We start from the raw sequence: 21,431 nt of genomic DNA, 5'->3' as shown, positions 1-21,431 counted from the left end.
ATATTATATATTCTCACATTTATATTTAAATAATTATATTACTAATATTTTATAATATAACTAATCCTTTGTTACAGCTTAAATATAAATAGGTTGGAAGAAAAGAGGTAAAAATCTTCCACTGATCTATTTTAATCGTAAAAAAGTTTTACAAATATTTACAAAACTAACAGTTTCAGACGTTAACAACCTTGCTGTGTATTTAACAGAGTTATAGTCTTAGTGATATAAGGTATCGTGTTGACATTCGAATTTACTCCCAACTCGAACACCCTCTGCAGTAACGGTAAAGCGTGTTCTACAATGTAAAAAAGAAAAAGATTTGAGTTTGTAAAATTATTATTATACTTCAACATTAAGATATGTAAATCTATTTTGTTACAGAAATCGATTCTACCTTGCATGCATAATACGATATCCGGTAATTTTTCTAAAGCTGACATAAGAACATCCGCTCTGTGACTGTCCAAGCACCTTTGAAACGCCGATAATATGTTCGCGTTCGATGCAGGACGATATTTCAATGCTCTGGCGAGTAGACTATGAGCGAGCGATCTGATGTTACTTTGCGGTGATACAAGCAATTCTGCTATGTTGTCCGTTATAGGCTCCAAAACTGAAGGTTTTCGCAATGCCACATGCTCGATTTCTTGAAGCGCATTGAGTACATCTACAGAGGAGCAATCGTTAATATAATTCTCTCATATAATTAAAATATTTGATACTTTAATTGTGATATTTTAAGAAGTACCATCTCGAGTCTTGAGCAACGTCTATGGATTCCGCCCCAAGGTACCTCATTTTTAGACTCTAAAGCATCATTTAAATGCAAAAAAAATCGATTTTTGAAAATTCTAGAGTGGCGTTACCCCTTAATGCGCTTATAAAAAAACGATAAATAAATTCTTTGTGTTTTATATACATGGTGTCCAGTAAAATCTGGCTAGTCAATTCAAGAATAATTCCAGGACATTTCAGGTAAAAATCCTGATTTTTCCAGGATTTATCCATCGATTATCTTCATTATATAATTTTCATCGATTCGTGCAATACTATACGTTTTGAATTCAAGTTAGGATTCTATACGAATGAATTAAAACGCTAACAAATTGGGAACTATTATTTATTGCTTTATAAATAATATCAAAGAAACGTTCTGTCAACACAAACGATTTTTTTACTATGTTCTATTTTAGACATTAAATTCAAGTTTTCTATTGATAACTTATTGCACCTTTAAGGAAGGATTTATGCCCAAACACAACTTTTCTTTTTATTATTTCTTTTTTCACGCTCTGATTTTTTTAGAAATGAAAGAATAATAAATTCCAGGCCAACCCTGAAATTGCAAGGATTTTCCAGGAATTTTCCAGAATACATAAAATTCTAGTATAATTCCAGGATCCAAGGATATTCAAGCGTTGGACACCATGTGTGTGTGTATATATATATATATATATATAATTGAACAATTTTATAATTTAAATAAAGATGTTTAATAGCGTTACTTTTCATACCTTCACCGTGCAACTTGGCAAGTGTAGCCAGCAGCGATTGCCAGTGTTGTGGAATAGTGGGTTCTGGCGGATGTAGCGCGGGAGTTACGGTGATTAAAATATCATCCATATCTTCTCCCTCCCTCGGCATCGGTATTCCTGATACGAGTGTTCTCAAAGCAGGTACGTTTGAATAATGTACCTGCAACTCACTGTATACGCATGTAAATTATATGTATATATGTATACATATATAGGATCCGCCAAAAGTCCCGGGCCGGCTGAATATTTCAGAAAATATACATTTTTGAAAAAAATGTTTCAGACAAAAGTTATAAGATTTAAAAAGATCTATTCATTGATCACATCCGCTTGACTTTGGATGGCGCCACCAAGGTCAGGTCAAGGTCAAATTAATTTTTTTAAATGGAACACCCTATTTTTGATGCCAGAATTTAATAGCTGGTGTCAAGAGCTTTCTAAAACACTATAATAAAGTTATTTTTCATTAAGTATTTTTCGAGTTATAAGGCTTGAAAGTTGCAGTACCGGTATTAGCATTACGCAAGGTGTCCGATCGATGGCTAAACCTCTTGAATGTTGTTCAAAGTCATTGGAGGTTGTATCTCTTATTTTCATTTTTACGTAAAAATGAATTCTTAGTGCAAAAATGAAAATAACAGATACGCTCTCCAATGACTTTGAACAACATTCTTGATAAATGTTATCCAGGACATGATCCTGAATAACATTCAAGAGGTTTAGCCATCGATCGGACACCTTGCGTAATGCTAATACCGGTACTGCAACTTTCAAGCCTTATAACTCGAAAAGTACTTAATGAAAAATAACTTTATTATAGTGTTTTAGAAAGCTCTTGACACCAGCTATTAAATTCTGGCATCAAAAATAGGGTGTTCCATTTAAAAAAAATTCATTTTTGACCTTGACCTGATCTTTGTGGCGCCATCCAAAGTCAAGCGGATGTGAATAGATCTTTTTAAACCTTACAACTTTTGTAACATTTTTCTCAAAAATGCATATTTTCTGAAATATTCAGCCGGCTCGGGACTTTTGGCGGACCCTGTATATAAATTATACGTATATATAAACGTAATAAATGTAAATTATTTACATTTATTACGTTTATGAAAATAACTTACTGTAAAGCATGTGCGTGCTTCTGAAGATATTTCAATGCTCGTTGTGGATCATGTGATACATAGGACTGTAATAATGACACAAATCTGTTCAGTAAAGAGACGAGATCTTTTATATGCCCATAATTCTGTAAACAAAATTGTACGGTATTAGAACAGCTTGTATTTGAAGGATTTAAAATGAAGAAAAAAAAAATTTTAGGGTAACTAATAAAAACTAAATCATTTAATATTTTATCTTATAATGCAGTGTTTGTAAATGTTTTTTAATTTACAATTACAATTGACAGCATTTTATAATTGTGTAATATATCATTATAGAAGATATGTAAATAGTAATACCTGAAAACACTGGAAGTAATTTTCTAGAGTATTCTCCAATGCAGTCTCATGTTGCTCGTTAAACAGATGTGGCTGCAATAGTTCCAATAGTCCCATAACTTGATTGAAAAGATTCAAATGATGGCCGGATCTAAACGAACCGAAATCAAAGTAACATCTTCCCATCAAGGAGGATGCCAACATCGGCAATTGTCGCAGTACCAATATAGGATGTACCGCGGCCATTTTTCTCGCACAGAGTTCGAATTCCTGAGACTTGGAATTCCACGATTTTTGTCTCGGGGTCGCCGCCAGAGCCGTCAACAGAGAGTGGCTCATGCAGTCGAGCACCGAGCCCGTCCAATCGGTTATCCTCGAACCGTTGACGAACTTGCTCGCTTGGAAAGTGTTAAGGTAGCAAATGACTTTCGGAATCTTCATGTACATATGCAGTAAAAATTGATGTGCCATATCTGCTGAATCTACACTGAAAGTTAAATACAATAATTTTATTAGAATGCGATAAAATGACGAACTAACTCTAAATTGTGCATTGCAAAATTTATACGACTACAAAATTCGTACTCAGTATTATCCATCATACGTTCCGCTAAATAATTAACCACATTAGGAATCAGGCTGTCTTCGGTGGATATACAGTGTAATAGTAGATCAAGTCTAATATCCATCCTCGCTAGGGCGGCATTTCTGTTCTGCATTTTACAGATAATAACGCCTTCAGACACTATATATGCCACTAGATTAAGCAGCTGCCGTTCTTCCAACAACAGAATATTCTCAGGAACGTAATGCTTCGGAGTAAACTTGTCCCGGCCCTGCCACAGCTTAGGATTGCATGTCAGAGCCCATAAAAAGTCCAGAACTGCAGTAGAATCGTATCTACAAAGATATTAATATTCGTAAATATAAATATAAAAAATATATTGATAGTTAAAGAACTTAGAAAAACTCTGTTATTTGTTCATAACAGAGAATATCATGAATAATAAGAGCAAGAAGATTGATAGAAAGTGTTTAATTTTCGCTCTGCTCACCCGTCATCGCATTTGTCTAACAAGTGTCCGACACATTTATACAAAGTAGTCCAACTTGCTGTATGTGTCAAGAGCGTCAACAAGTAAGGTCTGCAAGAATGAGAGCTCACGACGTTCTTATCGATGTTGATATGCATCTTCGCCTTACCAAACAATAGCTTCATTTGGAGACTCGGGCAAATGCCGATCAACTCTGGCTCCACGGAGGCCAGCCAATCGATCAGTAAACCCATGCGAGGTTTCAATGCGTCTTCGTTACTATCGCTGACCAATAATCTCGCCATAGCCTCGACCAGATCGTCATTCTTCTGCTGCTTTAAACAGACATCCAACAGTTTACGACCTACGCCCTCCAAATTCACGGGATCCGTGCTTTCCAGTATCGAGCCTGGGCTCTCACCGCGGCTCATCAGCATCGACAGTTCCGCGCGTTGAGGCGTTTTCGTCAACTGCACGTTAGCAAAATCTCGCAAGATCGACAAAACCGGAGCTTTCACATCGCCTATCAGCGATATCAGATTTAAACACATATTACGTGCTAATTCGATCACGTGCTTCGATGTCGATCTCTTGAGCGGTAACAGTATTACGCGCATTAGCGTGCAAGAGTACTGTGGCATGTGCACAAGTGAGGCCAGGAACTGCTTGACCTGCATAGAGTTACACACGATCTCTGCAGATCCTTCGCCAGGGTCTTGTGCAAACGCCGATAAGCATCCATTTTCTGATTCATTGGAATATTTTCGATGAAGAGCCGGTTTATCAAGTGAGGCACGTCGGTCTTTACGGAGCATTGTATGACGGACTGCTTTTGCACCGTGGCACTGACCGGCAACGGCTGTTGTAACCTCTCAATTGACACGATGCTCTCGTCAGGTAATTGCGGTTCCAGTAGCTGTAATACCTGAACGAACACCAATCCACCTGTAGCACCTCTTCGATGTTGCACCTCAACCAGTTGTGCCATATATGTTTTATCTAAAACCGCCTCGCCAACAGAGCTGGGATCAATCTGAACACCTGCGTCGAGCGTATGAAGCAATTTGCTCATTGACGACACAGGTATTCCAAAACTTTGGATAAAAAGTACTAATTGTTGAGGCTCAAGATCCTTTAAAGCTGCATCGACTAAACGAGGTACGTTACTTCTAATCATTCGTAATTTAAGCCAATCAGGTATAAGTAACGCTTCCTCACTAGTATCCACAAGAAAAGCTTTTGGCTGTTCCGTTAAAGGAAACCATGTTTCCAACAAATTACTAAACAATGGATCGTCTTCGGATGTGTCGTATGTCAATAGTATAATCATAGCGTGCACTACCAGAATGTGCATAGTGCACTCTTCGCCATTACTCCACTGAACTAGAATCTGATCTTGACTTTCAGACCATTGATAATCTTCTCCTCTAGGTGATCGCGCTTTCTCAAGATAATTACAAAAGATTGCCATAAAGGAGTGCAATGTTTGTTTGGTTTGCGGATTATCACTTTCAGGTTGAGGCAGGATAGCCGCAATAATTGTACTACGTTCAACGACCAATTGAGAAATTTCGTTGGCTAAATCGGTCAAGTCAGGCAAGTCGTCATCGACAGTATGCACAGCTAGATACGATATGTAAGTGTGCACAAGATCCGGACTGTTCTCAACCTGACAAGCACCACGTAGTGCCGTAGAAACCAGCGAACGTACGGATAAGAAGTGAGGTATCGATGGCAACTTTCGTAGAAGCCAAGTTTCTCTGAAAAAATAATATTAAAGTATAACAGTTCCTTTTCCTGAAATACATTTAAAAACATACTTTTCGTTTTCTCCATCCACATCCATACTCTCATCCTCAAGGGGTATCGAGTCTAGAACCATCTTGAGTCCAGTGATCGCTTGGACCCGGCTACTGCTCTGCTGGCTACTCAGTCTCCTCAAGAAATATTCCAAAACCTCATAAGCATGCTGCTGATCCTGATTCGGATCAGTTAATAGTGTCTGAAGGTGGGCCAACAACTGCTGCTGCCTGGGCTGTTTTTCGACTGTCTGCGGGCTAGTTGACAATAAGTATTCACAGAGGCATTGCACTGGTAATTGGCTCAGAGAACCTTCGCTGTTCTGCACGAGGTCTGCCAACCAGGGCATGCTTTGAGACGTGCTTTGTTGTTGTCTCTGAATGATATCCAACAAGAAGTCCGGTTTACGTGATCGACAAAGCAGATGACCTAGTCTGTGAGATGTATTCAACGACTGTATCTGTTCGAGCACGGCCGGTGGTGGTCTTCTAGCAATTCCCGTTGTATCCATGGTGATTAACTGCGACAGCAGGAAACTGTTCTGTTCTGATAGCTGAATTCTGGTCGATGCTGCGGCCAAATGCGATTCATACTCTAATATCTCTTGTTTCTCGATAGCTTCAACTTGCATTTCTTTTGCACGTTCTTGTTCCATGACCTCCGGCAAAGCCATAGTTGGCGGTGGATATGAGAAATGACTACAAAATGTTTTGGAAATACGGAGTTAGTTATATGATTAAAGTATTTATAACAACAATATTTAATAGTTGTTAAACTCACTTTGTAATACACATTTCCATCAGTGTCCTCAATATAGGGTATCGTCGCCATCCTAGTGCTCCAATCGTGGACGGATTATGAGCGGCCAAAATTAATAACATTATCCATCCTTTCCAATAAAGATTAGCTATTGCCAATGTTGGTGGAACATATCTATAAGACAAACACACAGTTGCAACTGTAAAGATAATATCAAGGATAATATATAAATGCAGAGAAACTTACCCAGCAGGTATATTTATTGTTCCCGGTGGTTGATAAATGCTAAGATTAAAAATAAGTTCAATTATGTCCATTTTATCGATTTGTAACATCGGGAAACTCTCCGTCGAATTGGCCGCCGCTCGCCGTATTAATAAATCGGCCAAATCTAAAGTCTCCGAATGAGTAATGCCGTTTTCCTATAAATAAAAATGGAATAAAAAACTATCTCTGGTTAAACAGAATCATCTTACAGATACTAATTTAGATATTTACCTTCGAAAAACCGATCATTAGCAATCTCCACAATGTACTTTGCAACAAGGGAACGTCAGAAACTAATCGTATATAAAATACTCTGTCCGACTCCGGTGGCCAATTATCCAATTTATAGTACTGTTCAGGAGACTCCAAGAGCATAATCTTGTGCATCGCGTGCAACAACTCATTTCGTCCAACTGTGTACATCTGCTGCGCTGAATTCTGTAGCCACAACACAGTCTCGTATTGTATCATGGCCACGAGATCTTGAAATTGATGCAGCAAAGCCGCATCTTTCTTATCCGCACGTTGAGACAATGTCCCTGCTTCCTTTACCTGCGGACTTATTCCCAGGAGCATACACAGACACAGTAGATCTACTATTGACATAAACATGCGATCCTTAAATTCGAAATTCAGCAACTGTTGAGCTATGTCCGATCGTTCGGACATTAAAGTTCGAACAAAGGCGATTAGATTGATGTCGTGCCGACATACACGTACAATTTCCCTGAGCAATGCACGCAATGGCCTCAAGTAATCCTCGCGATTCATCAATAAATCTTGAAAGATCTCTGCGAGCAATTTTGCCGCTTGTTCGGGCAAAGTCTGAAACATTATACCCAACATGGGCATATTGTTTGGATTGCGCGCATTCGATAGTTCGTTGTAGATCGTGTGCTTCAGTATGGTAGCTAAATTCTCTGGATGTAATCCAATCAATTCCTTGACGCCATTCAAGTACAGGTTTATCACAGCCTTCGTCTTCAATCTCATCTTAACCAGTTGACTTATGACCTCCACGTCTCTTTGAGTATGAGACGTACAATTGTAGCAAATATAAATAAGCAGTTCTTGCGCGGGTCTCATCAACTTAGGATTGTGCAGCCATACTTCTAGCCTCGGGACAGCGATATTTCTGATCTCAACAAAACCACACGCTGAAGAGAGCAACTTCAAAAAATTTCTCGTTATAGTCTCAGCTTGGCGCCTATTTAATTGCTCCTTTACGGCTTCCAGTACTATCGATTCTATATTTTCCACACAATGCGCATACCGCGGGCTTACTGGAAATTCTATTTTCTCTTTATCCCCAGACAATGATGTCGTTGATGCCGCTGGATCCTCATCATCCACTGTAGATGGGCTGGGACAATCCCGTTGCATTAGTACCGGAAATTCTGGCTGTAACACAGACTTAGGTGGATGCCTTGTGTTAAAACCTGTTAGTATATTGTCAACAAAACCCTTGCATTCCTCATGATCAACCCATACACGTTCTCCAAGAGCATCCTCGACATATAACTGTAAAAATCATTTAAAAAATCAATTAAAATATCAAAATTATACAATAAGCAATACAAAAGATTGCAAATAAATAACCTTCACAAATACTTCCGGCCAGTTCTTCTTGTCATGAAAACCTTTCATCAAGAGATTTGCAGCAAGTACAGGAACTAGTGGACTCACTTTAGTCTTATAACTATTTTGATTATTTGAATCCCTCCTTAGAAGAGACGATAATGCATGCAGTATGCAATCGTTTGAGAAAATAGATGGGCGGATTTTTGCTAAATATAATAAGCCCATATAAAGTAAATTATCAGGCTTCCATCTTAGATTCTTCAGAGTCTTAATAGCGCCACATATTATCCCAATAACTCTGTCGCCTTCGTCATTGTCATTAGCCTCAAGTGCCATAGGCACAAAGTCTGCAGGATCAGTGTCTATAACTAAAACCTCCCATGCTTCCGCACTGGAAGAAGGTTGCCGTTGATGGGAGCTGACATGGGCTAACTTAGGCTTCTTCTGTGGGACGTACATAAACGATGACCCAGAAGGAGCCTCTTTCTTTCGATCATTACCTACACAACGATTTGTATAAACAATAATTTGCAATTGTGAGAATATTAAGACAAAAAAAAAATTATTTACTAGAAGATGTAGAACTGCCGCTTGGTTTGGAATGGATAACACCTGGTCTGCTTTTAGAATCAGAGTTATCATTCCGTGAACTCTTCGATCCTAGTGCGAATAAATCGGAAGGATGTTGAGCAATCTTATTTTTTGATGCTCTACCAATCCCAGTCTTTCCACGCTCCATGATTAATATTTTTTCTATCTAAAATACAAAAAGCTGTAAAAAATACTAAGTAGGAATGATTAAGATATTTTAATAAATAAATTTAGCATTTATTGTAATAAATATAATATAAAATATAATAAAAAATTCAGAGTTCGAGTATCAATTAAGAAATACTTAAGTCATGATTTACTGGCAATATATACAAAAGCTAAATGTTCTAACCTAAAATCTCGTCAATGTCTAGAAATTATTTTTACGAAATAAATCCCGTCAATATTGTCGGCAATAAGAATACAGCCTTATGCTGATATACATATCGTCTTCTTAGATAGAAGAATAAAATATTTATCATGTATCTAAATGGTTTAAATCAACGAACTACAATCCCACACGTATCAACACTGATCTGTACTGATCAACACAACACACATTTCTTCTGAGGTTGGCCAGGCAACCCATAGGTTGGCACTATACTAGGCCATTGAGGTTCGCGGTAGGTGAATTATCCTGCGAATGGTTTAACAGACTGCGCTAGTTACATTCAGTGCGAGTGCCTCCCCCTTTTGTCCGAACGCCTGCTGCCACCGGTGAACCGCGCGCCATGGGAGGAAAGGGAGAGGAGCAAAAGCAAGATCAAAAAAGAAGTCATTGACCTTAGTGAAGGCCAAAAGCAAACGACACAGTTTAGGAGAACCAACACAACATCATTCATCAACTGACATAACCACGTTGCACTCTTTTAAGGCTAGAATCAGATTACGCATTGAAGATTGAGGTTGAAGATTGAAGATTGAAATTTGACCAATAAGAACAAAGAAATTTTAGCTCCTTTCGTTTCGATTGGTCAAATTTGAATTTTTTTATCTTCAATCTCAATGCATAGTCTGATTCCGGCCTTATGCTGGATTCACACTGCATCTGATTTTCGTCGTACGAGGTTCTGCACCAATCAGAAAACAGGATTCCGATAATACGAAGCAAAATTCATCGGAATCCTATTTTCTGATTGGTGCAGAGCGTTGTACGACGAAAATCGGATGCAGTGTGAATCCAGCATTAGGGATAACTATACTTTCTGTACTTGAAAAGAAATAGATATACTATATGACGTTGGGGAGAGAAAGAGAAAATGAAAAAGTGCAAAAAGTTGCACTCAACTAGTGCAATTGAACGCAAATCAATTCACATATTTTCACATTTTTCACATATTTTCATAATATTCTTTGTTGTCATCATGGAGTTGTCATGACAACCCCATAACCTGTCATAACTTTAAAGGACTGAAATTTATATTTATTAACACTGACTGCGTTCAGCAGAGAAAACTAATCAGCGCTTAATAATTCTTCAATATAATTGGTTCCTACACTTAGATCCAGTGAAGAACTGAAGGCAAAACCAATGGGCGCGTTCAAGTTGACAAAGCGGCTAGCCTGCTCGCCAAGCAAACGAACATAATTGGTTGTTACTTATAGATCCAACCAATCATATTCAATCGCTCGGTAAGCATACCTAGCCGCTTTGCTGCCTTAAATCGCCCAATCATATTGAAGAATTACTAAGCGCTAACTGATTAGTTTTCTCTGCTGAATGGAGCCACTGATTACATTTATAATTTAGCTACAATAGAAGGAATAAGGAATTAGGAATAAGGAATAAAAATTTCAACCTATCAGAAATCGGATACACCGGAATACACGGTTTCTGATAGGTTGGAATCGTTATGTTCTTATTCTTTTTATTGTCCCTGGTGAAAATTTTTCTCATAATTTTTATAGGAAGTGGAACATTTTTCAGAAATACTCAGAAATATTCGGAAAGTTTACATCTTTCAGAATTTTTCATACAAGTAAATTCTGAAATATTTTGAAATTTCTCATCCCATAATTTTTAAAAAATATTTTTAAATGTTTTAAATTTTATAACATTTCATCAGAAATTATACTTACAAAAAATCTTAGAAATCTTATGATATTTCATAAATAATATATATGAAAAATTCTGAGAAAAGATGTAGATTTTCTGAGAAGTGTTCCAGTTCGTATAAAAAAAATGTGAGAAAGTTATAAAATTATATAGAAATTCTGAAAAATTATATGAAAAATTCTGAGAAAAATTTTCACCAGGGGTGGCTGCACCATTGGGTACCTATCATGGAACAAAGTCGGAATGGATTCCGATCGGAATTATTCAATTATTCTCTAGATTTCTATTGTGTTTTCTGAGGAAAACGGAATAATTCCGATCGGAATCCATTCCGATTTTATTCCATGATAGGTACCGAGGTCGACAAAGCGGTCGGTCTGCTCGCCGAGCAATTAAACATGATGGGTTGGATCGGTTGAATCCACAGATAATGATCGTTTTAAGAACAAGGATCGCTTTTCGAAAAGCGATTTACATGATGCTTGTATTTGAACTCTTTTTCTCTTGACTGCCTGAGTGAGATCTGGTTAGATACATAATACATTTATAATAATTGTAATAATTATAGAAATTGCGAGAAAATTGGTAGACAATAATTTAGACTCTAATAAATTCTCATGTAGGATAATTGATAATACATGGAAAAAAAAATTAATATTTCTGGGAAATTTTAAACGCAGTGCAGAGGGCGACCTGGAAGAGTGACTCCTCGCTCTTTCTCTCGCGCATGACCGTGGTCAACTTTGCCGCATCAATATCAAAGGTGCAAAGTGTGCGAACACAGTTTTGCGTTGTGTCGTAGTGCAATCAGAATCTGTTGATTTCTCATCGTAAGACATGTCGAAGATGGTGAGTACCACGAAGATCGTGAAAGCCAAGCGCGGGTTTCGTTGCCGCAAACGGGCGATGCCACCGGGAGTTGTCGGTCTCGCGAATAAGAACGCGTGCGAGGAGCCTCCTTAAAAATTCGCACAATCTGCTCCGCTCTCGTCCCTCCCCCTTCGAATCGAAGCCGCATCAATAACTCCCCTTCGTCAAGCTTGTTGTCTTGCATAAAATATGAGATAACGTAATTTTGTATGCTTCAGCGGATGAAAGCAGTGAGGTGTCCCACGGATGAGCTCAGCCTCTCCAACTGTGCCATTATCAATGCCGACGATTTTCCTGATGATGTCAGGTAAGAATTCATGATTCGACACTCGTATTATAATTGTTTTACACGTATAATTGTCTCTAAAATCGATTGAGAAATTAAATATTTATATTCACTTAGTTCCTAAATTAATGCATGTTTATGCTACATATGTTCACCTATATCTTAAAATTAATTCTAGATGAAAATAAAAATAGGCTGAGTTAAGAAAAATTATTGATTATACAAAATATATTTTAAAGAATATTTTTATTATAAATTTATCATAATTAATATATTTGAGGAATTCATTATATAATATCCATACAATTATAATTATCTTATAAATATCCATATAATTGTTAGAGTATCAGTTATAGAAATTTGAGTTAGGTTAATTTATAAATTATACATATTCAAGCAATGTAAAATGATCTGTGGCTATATTTACACCATGTATTTAGGCCACAGCCTATACAATAGGTGTCATTTATCCTGTAAGTTAAACAAAAACGCCTATCATATAGATCAAAGATTAAGCGCACGGTGTAAACGTAGCCAGTGATAAAACAATAAATTATTTATCTCATTTATTTATTTTATAGAATATACATATATTTTAAAATAAAAACTCTAAAACATTTTATAGTTTTATTAACTTATATAAATTTAATTGCACAAATTAATATTTATATAAACTTAATTGTTTTATTTTAAAATTTCTCAAAAATTTACATGAGTTTTTTTATAGACTATACAGAATTATGTATGTTTTTAAATTAGGATGCAATAAGTATACTAATCAGTATGTTTATTTTATTGTCTGTTACAGGCACATTGAAGTAACTACAGCACCAAATTATCATTTCGTGTTTACTGTGAGAACACATCATGAGATTCCACGTGGCACGGTTGGCTTTAGCTTACCTCAACGAAAATGGGCAACATTGTCTCTCAATCAAGAGATTGAAGTTCGGCCGTATCATTTTGATCCAACTTGTAACACAGAATGTTTATGCAATATTGTTTTGGAAGCTGATTTTCTGCAGAAAAAAACGTATGTTAATTGGAAACACTGTGTACACACATATGACAAAAAACCAAAATATTTGTATGGTAATTTATAAAATATTGTATGTAATTAAATGAACATGAAGTTTATACATAAATGCAAAGAATTTGAATTTGAATACCATAGTTTTCCATCAACTTTTTTTTAATCGTTATTATATTAATATATTGTTACTCCAGTGTCACTTTGGAACCATACAATACGGATGAAATGGCTAAGGACTTCTTGCTACAGTTTTCCGGGCAGGCATTCACCGTGGGTCAGCAGCTGGCATTTCAGTTTAAGGATAAGAAACTGCTTGGATTAGTCATCAAAAGTTTGGAAGCTGCTGACTTGTCAGCCATCAGTTCGGGACAAAGTACGATGCCTAAGAAGACAAAAATGGGACGTTGCTTGGGCGACACTATAATCCAGTTCGAGAAGGCAGAGAACTCCAGCTTGAATCTTGTTGGACAGTCTAAAGGGAAAGCTGTCCGACAGGCGATTATCAATCCAGATTGGGACTTTCAAAAAATGGGTATTGGTGGCTTGGATAATGAGTTTAGCGCCATATTCCGAAGAGCCTTTGCATCCCGTGTTTTCCCGACGGAGATTGTCACTCAATTGGGTTGCAAGCATGTAAAAGGAATCTTACTGTATGGACCACCTGGTACAGGAAAGACGTTAATGGCTCGGCAAATAGGAACAATGTTAAATGCGAGGGAACCGAAAATTGTAAATGGTCCACAAATTTTGGATAAATATGTTGGAGAGAGCGAGGCTAATATCAGAAGATTATTCGCTGAAGCAGAAGACGAAGAAAAGAGGGTAAATAATTTGAAATATATATTTGGACACAATATGTATATAAATTGGATCCTCTTTAATGTAACAGAGGAAAAGGACGGAAGAATAATATTGTATATTTTTTTAGCTTGGACCAAATAGTGGACTTCACATAATCATATTTGATGAAATAGATGCTATTTGCAAATCTCGAGGTAGTGTTGCTGGGAACACAGGGGTTCATGATACAGTGGTTAATCAGCTTCTTGCAAAAATTGATGGTGTCGAACAATTGAATAACATTCTTGTTATTGGTATGACTAATAGAAGAGATATGATCGACGAAGCTTTATTAAGACCTGGCAGATTGGAGGTAAAGGATTTATTTAATAAGACAAAAAGTTTTTGTAAGCTAAACGTCCATGAATGCGAATATGAATAGAATGTTTTTAATGTTTAATTCGCTTTTAATTCAATTCAGTTTAATATATTTCGTTAAGATATATCTTTCTATTTTTTATTTAATGTTTTAAGTGTGTCTTTATTTTTCATGCTTAAAGTTGCAAATGGAAATTAGCTTACCAGACGAACATGGACGGTTCCAAATTCTTAATATCCACACATGTCGAATGAGAGAATATAAAAAAATAGCGCCCGATGTAGACTTAAAAGAGATGGCAACTTTAACTAAGAATTTTAGTGGTGCAGAGTTGGAAGGTTTAGTTAGAGCAGCCCAAAGTACGGCTATGAATCGATTAATTAAAGCTTCCAGCAAGGTGGAAGTAGATCCATCTGCAATGGAAAAGCTTATGGTGTCTAAAAGCGATTTTTTCCATGCATTGGAACATGATGTTAAACCGGTAAGTGATTGAGAATTGAAAAATTTTACTACTTATTGAATAATTATTTTTACAATTGGACTCTATGAATGTATATTAACTAATTATTCTTATCTATATATTTATTTATATAAAACATGTAACAACTAAATGTTATAAAATGTATTTAAAAAATATTTTATATCTTCACATTTTTTAGGCATTTGGTACAAGTGCTGAAGCATTGACCCAATTGTTGACTCGTGGAATTATTCACTGGGGAAGGCCAGTGGTTGAAATTCTCGCTGATGGCGGTCTATGCATTCAACAAGCTCGGGCGACTGAAGGATCTGGGCTTGTTTCTGTTCTTTTGGAGGGACCACCAAACAGTGGAAAAACTGCGCTTGCCGCACAAATTGCAAAGAATTCAGACTTTCCATTTGTTAAAGTGTGTACACCTGAAGACATGGTCGGTTTTATTGAATCGGCAAAATGTCTTTCTATACGAAAGGTATAATACAACTTATTTTATATTTCTCTTACAAATTTATCTATAAATATTTGTAATTATATCTGATGTAAAGCTTAAAATAATCGCCATTTGTACATTTTAGGTGTTTGACGATGCATATCGTTCGCAGCTCAGCTGTATTTTAGTTGATAATATTGAACGTCTTCTGGATTACGGCCCAATTGGACCAAGATATTCTAATCTAACATTGCAAGCACTTTTGGTATTATTAAAAAAATCGCCGCCGCCTGGTCGTAAACTATTAATTCTATGCACTTCTAGTCGCAGGTAAGATAAAGACTTTTTTTCATAGAGGAAAAGTGATTTAAAAATGTATTCTTAATAATATATTTCTTTTTGTAGACAAGTTTTAGATGACCTGGAATTACTTCCTGCATTTAATACTATCCTTCATGTGCCTAATTTGTCAAGCCCTGATCATTTGTTAAGCGTGTTAGACGAAGTTGATCTCTTTTCAAAACACGAAATGGCTTCCTTGCATGCGAAGCTTCAAGGAAAACGGTAAGATATTAATAAAATCTTATATGTGGGATCTACAGTTTAATGCCGGATCCGAACGGCGTTGATAATCAAAGGTCGCGTAATCACGCGAAAAATCGCGTATGTGGGCGCAGGTGGGATTGAACCCGGATCTATAGATCGCGAGTCAATTGCACCGAGCGGCAAGCCACTCGACGACTAATATATACTTTATTTATGATACATTTTATCACCATACATTTTATGATTTCAGAGTATTCATCGGTATTAAAAAATTGCTTTGCCTAATAGATATGGCACGTCAAGTGGAACCAAGTTACAGAGTCGCAAAATTCTTATCGAAACTAGAGGAAGAAGGCGGTCTAGAGTAAGATGTATTCCATTTCGAACTGCGTTACTTTTGGTAGTACAGAAAAAGAAAAGGCGAATGTTTTTGAGTGTAAAGTCGTTTCAAATTTAGATCATTCAAGTTGAACCGACTTTGATCACCCCAAAACGAACGCTTATCTCAAATTGTAGTAATTTAAATGTAGAAATTTATAGCTTCTGTGTATAAGTGATATAGACATAACCAGTGATATCTAAATCTTCTCTGTGTTAAAATGAGTTCCCACATAACAGGTAGATAATAGATAATACCAGCTTATATTGTGATCAGCATATCTGAAAACACATAATTAACTCTGTATTTTGAGAAGTACAAGTACTACATTATTGAACATATTTAAAGAAACATTATCAGTTTTATAAATCACAGAAATAAATACCATATTTTCGTATGATATTTTCATACATAAGTATTTTTTTATGATTCAATTTGATTTAGCTCTGATTAACTCTAGCAAACTTGTTCATTTTATAGGCGTTTTAACAGCGTGATTTATTTGTTAGGCCTGTATTTGGAATAATTTGCGACTTGAACAGAAATCTAATTGTGCATAATAATGTACAATTATTGTATAGTTACTGAACGGAAACATATATATGTAAAAAAATGGAAATATTTAAAATGTACGTACAATACCTAATTTTATTGTAAGGATTGTCGGTTGCATTATACTAAATGCATTTTTCTCTTCTTTATATGGTTTATGTATCTTTAATACGCGATTAAATCGATGAAATATTTATATTTAAAAAATTGTACAAGCAGTACTTATTTAGTTTTAGCTGCTTAACAGCAGAAGATGATTGCACCAACGTCGTTTATTGCTATTTAAAAATTCGAAGATAATTCATCTTTCTAAGTTATAATTCTAATTATAACGTAGACAGAAGAATAAAATTTCTATAAATAGCTTTAGCACAGAATTGCAATAAAAGCAATTGAGTAAAAAGTACGAGCAAAGCTGGACGTGTTTCTATAGTTGTACATTATGTGATACATATTTATTCCAGCACAGATATTTTTAAAGAACAGTATCTTGAATGTGTACACAGATTTGTGATTCTAGAACAGTGCTTCCTATTTGTGACAAATTTGCTACTTTATTGGAGAGAGAAATATAATATAGGAGAGTATGTCTATTTAAGCAATAGTTTAGTAATGTCATAGTTATTAGTAGATTAAATAACATATTAAGTAAATAGATTGATAAAGTATTTTCCACGCCAGATCAAACACTCTGTGTTTCAGTACATATTATTTAACATACGATTAATTCAATACAATTTAAATAATTTCTCCATCATGTGTTACTTTTATCATCATAAGAAGAAGTAGTGTATTTGCTTAATTAATCAAATTTTTATTATACATGTGTAATAAAAAAAATTTATTTCAAATAATATTAAGAAGTAAAATAAGAAGAAAAAGGATATTCTAAACACGAATATCTTTTTTTCATTGTGAAAGATAAGAATGTAAAGTTTATAAAAAGAGGAAACCACTGGAGTATCAACAATCTTCTTGTACACGCTAAAAGATTTATATTATAAAAAACGTTGGGAAACACTGTTCTAGTTTATAATTGAGAGAGCATTATTTATAAGGATATGACAGATTGACATTTGTCCGTAAGATGATGAGTAGACCTTGTGGTATTCTACTTTTAATTATTGAATAGCAATAAACATAGCTATATACAAAGAGTACTTGTTATATTCTCGTATGCCGTGTATTTATTGTTGAGTGCATCTGCGAGTGCACATGTATATTATACGCAATGGATAATGTGCACATGTTGATTCGATGTTTGTCACTACAGTTCGGAGAGAGAAAAATGATAATAGAATAGTCATAAGGACAGCGGAAGTTTAGTCAATATCTGTGTCAATAATTCTCTATTATCTTCAGGGCGTATCAATACAGAGGAAAGGAACATTCCAATTGTTGCGTGAGATATATTTATTCTGTTACGAATGATCTCAACGAACACAATAATGGGAAGAACTCGTACACACATATGTACTTTTTTTTTTAGTACGAATTAAGATAGATCAATTAATTATGTAACACTGTGTGTCCACGAAAATTTTCCAAAAGTCACGTGGCTTCGTGTCGGGAATATAGCCCTCCATCATTTACCCCAAGAGATTTAGCGAAGGTAGATCTTATAAGAATAAGCAGTCGATTTAAAGTTGATAATTTTGAGGAGTGCAAGTAGAGTGATTTTTAGTTCTAATCAAATATGATCACAAATACACACGCACAGATACAAACGACTTTTTTCGCATTCAATGAATTTTTTATTGAAATTAAATGAATTGCGTTAATGGCTGTGTTCCAAAATTTACTGCCAGTACTAAAAATCTATAGTGCACGTAACGTAAACTATAGATTTTCATTACTGGCAGTAAAATTTTGAAACAGCCATGTTTTTTTAAATTTTTTTACAATTGATTAACATAAGTCAGAAATTATTTTAAAGACATTTTCCTTTATTGGCACTCCATCTGCATTTGTTGATGAAATTTTTCGTTTTGTTCGTATGACTGGCAAATTGCTTTTCAAAGAATTCAAAATGGTGATATAAAAAATAAATTTTCGGTGAAACATTAGATATTCTTAAAAGCAGTCATATACTAATATACAGTAGTTTTTCATATACTAATTTACAGTAGTTACTTGTACCTCTCAAAATTTACAACTTTAAATCAATACCGCATTCTTATAAGATCTAGCTTCGTCAAATGCTTTGAAGAAATAATAGAGGGTCGTGTTCTCTACGTAATTAAATTCATATGTGACCTTTGGAAAATTTTTTAAATTGAAATCGGGCACGTAGTAAATTTGTTATGTTTATTAGAATATAATAAGTTATTTCGATTGCAAATTATTAACGAATCATTAAGGGGAATACTAATATAAGTTTATTTATTTTTTTATACAATTGCGTTAATTATATCTGTTATAGCTTGAGGAATTCGTCAAGCTAATTATATGCATTATATGTGTATAAGAAACGAATTGTAGACGTCATATATATTGCAGGCGTATATTATGAAGAAATTTCGCTTGTGCAGTATTTCTTGTAATATAATCGACTACTTGTCTCTGTATTAATCAATGTGATCTGCTATCGATGCAAGACAGAAATAAAATATTATACCCACAAATGTAGAAGGCCTTCAATAACGTCTCGTCGTATAAAAAAAATCATAAGTAAATAATATCCCAGACAGCACACAATATTTATAAAATATTTACGAAATGTTTATAAATATTTGTAAGATTTATTTTTAATATTTTGTAAATATATTTTTGTGGTCTCTCTCTCTTACATTGCACAGATCATAAACATTTATTATAAATAATATGTTTATCGTAAATGTTATAGTAAAATGCTGTGAAAATACTTAATAATATATTATAATCCAAGTAAAAAATACTTTTTAGACATATTTATTTATATTAATGACACCCTGTATATAATAAAATATATATTTAAAGAGTAAATTTATATATATATATATATATCCAAAATAAATTTAATTCATTTTTTATAGTTCATACATAAATGTGATTTAGAAGAAATGTATATATATGATATAAAATTAGTAAAAAATCCCATGTTATAATCGATTTAAATGCTAAAATATCGTTCGTCGATACCACTCTTAATATATTGATATCTGTTGTTTTCGCTGGTCCACGGAGGCGGAATGCTTTTATCATGGGAGTATAACGTTTTTACTCAATACGACGCAGTCTCCTCGTGCATTCAGTTGACTAACAGAGGAAAAAAACGAAAGTGCGGCGCAATTCTTAAGCAAGGTCATTTTTAGATAATTGCATGATTTAGAATGAAAACTGATGCTAGCGATCCTTGGCGCGGAACGCGTGCGGAAGCTGCAATCGACGACGACACGCCAAACGATCGTTTTGAAGATTCTTTCTTGGACGAAGATCGTCCAAGTCACCGTCGATTGTCCGACTCGGAACAATATCTGCAAAAGCTATGTGAGAATTGATTCACGCCTTTGACTGATTTTTTCTACGATCTCTAATTCTTTTCTGATAATTCTAATCTTTCTGACAGATTCTAGGTTGAAAGTGCTTCAGGGAGGTACCACGAAAAAGGATCTTGTAAGGTCGCTGTCAGTGGCAAAGGAGGACTGTATCGCGCGTTTAATCACTTCCGGGAACAATCCCCAGTCTGAAGAAGAAGCTGAATTGGCGTCAAATCCTCTGGTACGGCACATAGCTCCTCATTTGCAGGTAAGCATCTGAACGATAATGGTCAATAATAATAATGATATGATTATGATTATAATTATGATTATGATTATGATTATGATTATGATGATAATGATCGAGAATATGATTCCCCGGGAAAAAATAAAGATTTCACTATATATATGTAGATCTCATTAGATCTAAAAAGAAATCTTAAGAGATCTTCATTTTGACCTGATCAGAGTAGATCGATGTAGGTATACTTTGATTTATTTATATCCTAATATATAAACATTTATTCCATTAGATATAATATATTTTTAAGCTTTAAAATGCAACAAAATTGCAATTGTGTCTTACTTCCTTATACCTTTGGCCAAGATTGTAAATCTATTTTGATATTATTATATCTCTGTAGATCTTCTGTAGATATGTACGCGAATTTTTATCAAATTACACTTGTACATATATATATCTTCTTTGATATTATTATATCTCTGTAGATCTATTATTTATTACATTTAGTTTCATTGTATAAAGTTAAATATTCATATATATCAATATATTCTCGTAGATCTACAATATGTTTTCTTTATATTCAATATAGCATTTTATTTATATCGCAGATTATCTATTTAGATCTTGGATATAACATCAATCATGTGAGGTCAAGTTAGATTTCTGAAGATCTAATTATATCTAAAAACTAAATCAGATACAATTTGATCTTGTTTGATCTAATTTGATCCACACATATATAATGAAATCTTCTTCATTTTTTCCCGGGTCTTATAATATTTGTTTGCTAAATCCACACCATAAAGATGTCTTTTGAGATGTATGTATCTAAAAAAGAGAGGGTTGCTTTTGCCTACAAATCGATTGCCTACAGTACCGTTTGCCTACATCCCATTTGCCTACAAATCGATTGCCTACATGTTCTGTTGCC

At 34.9% G+C, this 21,431-nt stretch overlaps 3 protein-coding genes across 3 annotated transcripts in view; 2 read left to right on the top strand and 1 right to left on the bottom strand.

Moving 5' to 3' along the window:
* Nucleotides 1-125: 125 nt before the first annotated feature.
* Nucleotides 126-9,176, bottom strand: IntS1 (integrator complex subunit 1). Its single transcript, XM_018447073.1, is given in 14 exon segments — nt 126-298; nt 398-670; nt 1,518-1,708; nt 2,660-2,784; nt 2,999-3,464; nt 3,563-3,877; nt 4,033-4,693; nt 4,696-5,771; nt 5,832-6,509; nt 6,592-6,744; nt 6,817-6,992; nt 7,069-8,358; nt 8,437-8,918; nt 8,989-9,176. Coding segments are annotated over 14 exon segments (6,171 nt in total). The 5' UTR covers nt 9,158-9,176; the 3' UTR covers nt 126-182.
* A 2,625-nt stretch (nt 9,177-11,801) lies between these two features.
* On the top strand, nt 11,802-16,644 carry LOC108722083 (vesicle-fusing ATPase 1). The gene is made up of 10 exons (XM_018446997.1): nt 11,802-11,914; nt 12,154-12,242; nt 13,030-13,254; nt 13,449-14,076; nt 14,183-14,407; nt 14,595-14,894; nt 15,073-15,363; nt 15,467-15,651; nt 15,727-15,885; nt 16,118-16,644. The coding sequence occupies exons 1-10, from the start codon at nt 11,903-11,905 to the stop codon at nt 16,233-16,235; spliced, it is 2,232 nt and encodes a 743-aa protein (XP_018302499.1). The 5' UTR covers nt 11,802-11,902; the 3' UTR covers nt 16,236-16,644.
* A 3,313-nt stretch (nt 16,645-19,957) lies between these two features.
* Nucleotides 19,958-21,431, top strand: part of LOC108722113 (uncharacterized) — a 3,470-nt gene continuing 1,996 nt past the window's right edge. Inside the window, exons 1-2 of the mRNA XM_018447048.1 lie at nt 19,958-20,266; nt 20,346-20,524. Coding sequence (XP_018302550.1) covers nt 20,110-20,266; nt 20,346-20,524 — 336 coding nt within the window. The 5' untranslated portion in view covers nt 19,958-20,109. The remainder of the gene's footprint in view (nt 20,267-20,345; nt 20,525-21,431) is intronic.

This window comes from Mycetomoellerius zeteki, unplaced genomic scaffold, assembly GCF_001594055.1.
Source record: "Mycetomoellerius zeteki isolate Tzet28-1 unplaced genomic scaffold, Tzet1.0 scaffold197, whole genome shotgun sequence".
Taxonomy (NCBI): domain Eukaryota; kingdom Metazoa; phylum Arthropoda; class Insecta; order Hymenoptera; family Formicidae; genus Mycetomoellerius; species Mycetomoellerius zeteki.
This window is presented reverse-complemented; position numbering and strand designations above follow the sequence as displayed.

Excerpts from the sequence above, each read along its gene's own strand:
- LOC108722083 (XM_018446997.1), top strand. Across the intron at positions 12,243-13,029 it reads GATTTTCCTGATGATGTCAG|GCACATTGAAGTAACTACAG; the intron begins GTAAGAATTCAT and ends TGTCTGTTACAG. Across the intron at positions 15,886-16,117 it reads GCGAAGCTTCAAGGAAAACG|AGTATTCATCGGTATTAAAA; the intron begins GTAAGATATTAA and ends TTATGATTTCAG.